Below are 6,042 nucleotides of genomic sequence, written 5' to 3'. Positions count from 1 at the left end.
ACACTGCCATATGCTCGCCCGGGCAAACATTTTGCCATACTTGCTCCATCTTTATCCCGTGCACCGTACCGTAGCCAGGCGCCATAGACATCTATGGGGACTTATATTGCTGCCAGATATGCGATTTTACGGTTCTGATTCTAAAAGTGGGCATACAACTATTTTTTATCCAACCAGAAATCATGAATCTGTTGCTTCCTTGCTCTGGCCCAACTTTTTTGTGGTGCACCTTTAACATAGGGCGTGCGGTACAATGTGCATGTTAAAACAGACGCCCCCTAATTTGTGTCACATGGATGCTTGTGCAGCTGCGCCACGGTAGGGTCGCGTTTAGAGATGAACGAGTATACTCGTCCAAGCTTGATGCTCGTTCAAGTACTAGCATACTTGAAATGGCTCGTTGCTCGGACGAGTATCTCGCCGGCTCGAGATCGAGCATTTACTTAACGAAACACAGTGAACAATACAATGAAAACAATGAACATGTTCTTCACATACTATTGTGAAGAACACCGTTTGACACGCGTGTCTTGGGATAAGTTAGCAGATGTACGGGAACATCTGCAATGTGTTCTCTCAGTGAAAACATCTGCAAACATCTGCAATGTGTTCTTCTTTAGTGTTCTTTCAATATGTTCTTTTAGTGAAAAATGCTCGAGTCTCCCATTGACTTCAATGGGGTTCGTTTTTCGATACAAGCACTTGAGCATCTGTAAAAGTTCGACCCGAGTAACGAGCACTCGAGCATTTTAGTGCTCGCTCATCTCTAGTCGCGTGCGACACAATAGAGGCGCAGACACTTCTTCTGTGCAGGCCATTTTCACTTAAAAGAATGTGTAAAGTTCGTCAGAAATGCGGTGCAAAGCCCGGAGTAAATGTGTCCCTATGGGGTTATAAAACAGATATGGTTGTCATAAACCTACTCCTCACGCCTGACCCCCACATATATCATAAATACCCCTTAGATCACAACTGACCACATTGTCCACCCCTATATATCATATATACCCCTCAACCCACAATAGACCATAATGTGCCCTCACATATATCAGGATGTAAAGTGGCAGAAAAGAGTAGGTCATGGGGAATAGCTGTATAATATTGTATGGAACAAGTAGCCAAAATATTTTAAAAAAAAAAGCAGTGAAAAACTATTCACTGTCAGGTTGTGCTATAAATAGGCACACTAAAAGGCCATTTTTCAAGTGCAAAATATGACTGAAAATATAAAATATTTATAACATATAATGCAGTGCGGTGCCGTCGCTCGAGCTGTGCCTTCAGCAGCGATAAGTGATCCAGTTGTAGGGGGAGGCAGGCACATATCTGTGAGAACAGTGTAGACGGCACTGTTTCGACCTGATTAGTTCTCTTAAGTACAGCGTAGGGAACTGGTTTAGCTGGGTGAGGGGATTGTGAATAGGGACGGAAAGTAAGAGTTCTCCTTACAGAGACTTCCAATTAAGGCCACCGCGTAAGCGTCCATGGCGTAGGCCATGGATGCTCCACTTGGGGGATTCTGGGAAAATATGCAGACATGGAGAGACGGACATTTGAGGAGTGGGCAGACATAGGGAGGCCGACTGTGAAGAGGGGACAGACATGGGAAGACTGAATGTGAGGAGGGGGCAGATACGGGGAGGCTGACTGTGATGAAAAGACAGACATGGGGAGGCTGACTGTGAGGAGGGCCCAGACATAGGGAAGCCGACTATGAGGAAGGACCAAACATGAGGAGGCTGACTATGAGGAGGGTCTAGAGCTGAGAAGGCTGACTGTGAGGAGGGTCCAGACATGAAGAGGCTGACTGTAAGGAGAAGCTGGAGGGAAGCTGCATGCAAACTCTTCTCCACAAGCCCAGATGGTCTAAAACTGTGAATTCAGCTTTGGCGGCGGTGGTAAAAAGAAAAAAAAAAAAAAAACAGCGGAGCATGGGTGCTGCCATCATGGCTTAGATCATAGCTCCCCATGACTTGATTTGTTGCTATGAAAGACTTTGAAAGATCCAAGACTGTATAGTTTCGGATCATTCGTTACAATGTGCCAGTGGCACATTGTAATTCATGATCAGTAAAATCCCCAAATACTGGCATACTGTAGTATCAATCGGACAACCTAGGGCAGTGATGGCGAACCTTTAAGAGTGCTGAAACTTCAACCATAAGTCACTTATTTATTGCAAAGTGCCAGCGCAGCAATTTAAGCAGTAATTTATTTCTCCTTGTTCTTTGACAACGCAGCTGAAAGGAGGAGGAGAAGAAATTCCCCTATCATTGTAGGAAGATTCTGTAGGAAGATTCTTTGAGTCCTGTCTGGTGAACTTCATTCTGGGGTGATGGCCTGGGTGCCCACAGAGAGTGCTCCTAGTGCCGCCTCTGGCACCAGTGCCATAGGTTCACCACCACTGACCTAGGGGGTCTGAAAAATAAATAAAAAAAAAAAAACTAATTCTCAAGAACTGATATAAAAACTAGAGATCCAGTAAAAAATATCACCACATCCTAAAATGTCCAGTCTTTTAAAGGACACCTGTCATCAGGTCCCTGTAACTAGTCCTGTCACCTCTACCTGTAGGAGCAGCTCACAAGGATCCCATCCCAGCCTTTATCTAGTGAATTCATACATTAATCATTATAAAATAATCTATTCTTTATTTTTTAAATGAGGATGGTCACATGATCAGAGGCAGTGATGTCACTCCTGTTCCCCCTCCCCTCTCCTCCCCCTGCTCATGTCTATGTATAATGTATAGTAAAGCATAATTAGTGTGTCTGCTGACCACCTCCTCTCCCCGGCGCCAATCATGTGAATGTAGCCTGTAGATACACGCATGTGCATATAAATATGTATTGATACATATAAAAATTACAAATAGGCAGCACTTCAAGGTGGTGTGAAGAAACGTGGATTTATCCCAGCGCTACATTTTGGCCTCCATCTCTGAATCCTTTGTAAGTAAATGTACAAAAGTAGGGAAAGTAGCTAACTAACAATAGGACATATTTTTCCATTATGGCATTCATTGTACCTGAACATCTCTATATTGCAATAGATTGGGCATATTGGGATGTGAGGATTACAAATGCCAATGGTTTTGTTTCTTCATTGTTCTAGGGAAAAGAACCATATGACTGCTCTCATCTCCACGTCCTTGGCTACTGAGGCATCTCCCAGCCAGGAGATATATTGTTTGCAGGTTTAATTTGTCCTCTCAAGCAGGCAACAGCTTCCACCGCCATGAAATGCAGGATTGAGTATGCAGAGGTTTTATTGTATTTATTTATTCAAAGTGTTTGTTAAATTCGTTGCAAATACACATATTAAGGAAAAGATTCCTCTTTTTTGCATCATATGAATCTACGGTTATAATAATTCTTTATTTAGATAGCGCACACAGATTACGCAGCGCTGCACAGAGGTTGCCAGATCAGTCCCTGTCCCCAATGGGGCTCACAATCTAATCAACCTACCAGTATGTTTTGGAGTGTGGGAGGAAACCGGACGACCCGGAGGAAACCCACACAAACTCTTTGCAGATGTTGACCCTGGGACTTGAACCCAGGTCCCCAGTGCTGCAAGGCTGTAATGCTAAGCACTAAGCTACCGTGCTGCCTTATTCAGGGTCAAAAGGGACAGTACTGTACATTACTTTATTACCTTACATTAAAGGGATTGTCCATTTTCAACAAATATTTGATATGGTTTGTGTAAGGAAAAGTTATACAATTTTCAAATATACTTTCTGTATTTATTCCTCACGGTTTTCTAGATCTCTGCTTGCTGTCCTGCTATAAAAGCTTTTATTTTTACTTCCAATGGATAGAAATCTGTCCATGTGATGGACATGCAGGTGCAAGAACCGTTATTATCACATGGACAGATTTCTATCCAATGGAAGTAAACAAAGACGCTTTATATAGGAGGACAGCAAGCAGAGATCTAGAAAACTAAAAGGAATTGATACAGAAAGTATATTGTAAAATTGGATAACTTTTCCTTTCAGCAAATATTTTCTATCTTTTGTGAAAGTGGACAACCCCTTTAACGTGGCTATAGCACTTGGCATACTGCAATGTATCAGGTTTTTTCCTGTAGTGTTTACTGGAGAACGTGTACACATAGGAGAGTCAGGTAGTGTTACAAATCACCAGTAATTTTATTTTGCCTTCTGTTTGTAAAACAGTTTATAACATATATAAAGTAACAGCCACATAGAACCAAAAATTGTTGTAAAATCTTGTAATAACACAAGGGGAGGTAATTTCATGGAAATTATTCAGAATCTGCTTCTTCTTCAAACTCAACAAGTGGAGCGTGTCTGCTAGCCTGGACACCTTCTTTGAAGAAAACTTTTTTGATGGTCCCAGCCTTGGGTGCTCGTATTGTGTGCTATAAGAAACAGATATTTTTTTTAATTGCAATGCAGCATATTGGGTCACATGGTTTCCCTTCCCAAGAGTATCGTAGCCCCAGGCCAAAAATAAAAAAAAAACAAAGATACTGCTGACCCGATACTGCTGAGAATTTTGTCCTAATTTTCCTGCCTCCTAGAATTCAAATGCCCTGCAGCCCCCCTATTAACAAAATGCCCTGCAGCCCCCCTATTAACAAAATGCCCTGCAGCCCCCCTATTAACAAAATGCCCTGCAGCCCCCCTATTAACAAAATGCCCTGCAGCCCCCCTATTAACAAAATGCCCTGCAGCCCCCCAGTGTGCGGCTCCTCTTCCTCCTGCTCTTCACTTGTAAAACAGAGTGGGCAGAGACACGTCCATGCACTCTGTGCGCCAGTGCACATTATGACGGCAGCAGCAGCGATTCCACCACTTCCTAGTGTGTGTCGGTGGGCAGAGTGCATGGTAGCGCCTCTGCCCACTCTGTTATGAGTGAAGAGAAGGAGGAAGAGGAGCCACGGGGAGAATCGGAAGGCGAGTATATAAGTTTACTGTTTTTATACACTTGTGTATAAGCCGTGGTGTGTTTTTTTAGCACATTTTTTGTGCTGAAAAACTCAGCTTATACACAAGTATACACTGTATTTCCTTTTTCTTTATCAGACAAGTCTTATTCCAGAATATTTACCTCCATTTTCATTGCAATCATGACCATTAGAGGATCTCCAGCTTCTACTTTATCGCCAGCCTTTACAAACACCTGAAATCAAATACAGTATTATAAAATAACAGATGGCATAAAAAAGAAGCTGTACATGCAGCATAGATTCCCTACAAATATGCATTAGGTTAGCCTTATTATGGTGCAGACTAAGGCTACCATCAACCTCTTTTAGATCATCCACTTACATTGACTTTATAAAACAAGTGAGATTTTTCTTTAGGCAGTTTTTAAAAATCACAGCAAGTAAAAATGTATTCATAGCAATAGAAGGCTAGAAAACCTTGTCAAAAGCAAATCAAAAACCTCAAAATTGGTTTTGGAAGCGGTTTGAAGGTTGAAAAATCAGCTAAATAAAATATGTGTGAACATCCTCTTAGGAGTGGTATTTAGAGCTGGTTATCTCATGAGGCGAAGGCTGAAAAAACAAACATAAAAAATAAAAATAACAAAAAGTGCGAACAGTTACCAGTTTTTGCTAAAAAAATGTTTCACTTATAGCAATGTCAGGCTTGCCCACAAACACTGATTAAAAGAACAAAAAAAGCAGCATTGTACATATCATACCATGAAATGGTTACATTTCTGGATACCATTGACTTCAAAGGTTTTGGGATTATTTTTGTCAAAAGCAGAGCTGCAGACCATAGTTCTCCATCTAATACTGTAGTGTTATAAAAACCAATGAATGCCATGTGAGAACAGCATGAAATGATGACAATAAACCTGCTGGATACAGATCATTTCAGCCAGTGCAGTTATAACGCAGTGCAGGATTTTTTACACCTGTTTGAAGGAACTTTACCTTTTCTATAGTTCCAGTCATTGGAGCTACAGCCCCTCCTTGGCTCCCGGATGTGCTCACTTCTGATAGAAATTTTGGAACGGGTATACCCAGCTGCACGCTGCCTTCCTGCAGGATAACATG

The 6,042-nt window shown here is 41.9% G+C and overlaps 1 protein-coding gene across 2 annotated transcripts in view; it reads right to left on the bottom strand.

Annotated features, from left to right (window-relative positions):
• Nucleotides 1-4,132: 4,132 nt before the first annotated feature.
• Nucleotides 4,133-6,042, bottom strand: part of MCCC1 (methylcrotonyl-CoA carboxylase subunit 1) — a 41,309-nt gene continuing 39,399 nt past the window's right edge. For both annotated transcript variants that reach the window (XM_072142730.1, XM_072142731.1), the window contains exons 17-19: nt 5,920-6,027; nt 5,082-5,153; nt 4,133-4,389 (exon numbers count right to left, since the gene is read on the bottom strand). In XM_072142730.1, the coding sequence (XP_071998831.1) occupies nt 4,273-4,389; nt 5,082-5,153; nt 5,920-6,027 (297 nt within the window). In that variant the 3' untranslated portion in view covers nt 4,133-4,272. The remainder of the gene's footprint in view (nt 4,390-5,081; nt 5,154-5,919; nt 6,028-6,042) is intronic.

This window comes from Engystomops pustulosus, chromosome 3 (genome assembly GCF_040894005.1).
Source record: "Engystomops pustulosus chromosome 3, aEngPut4.maternal, whole genome shotgun sequence".
NCBI lineage: Eukaryota > Metazoa > Chordata > Amphibia > Anura > Leptodactylidae > Engystomops > Engystomops pustulosus.
The sequence above is the reverse complement of the archived record's forward strand: the minus strand, read 5'-3'. Positions and strand labels throughout refer to the sequence as shown.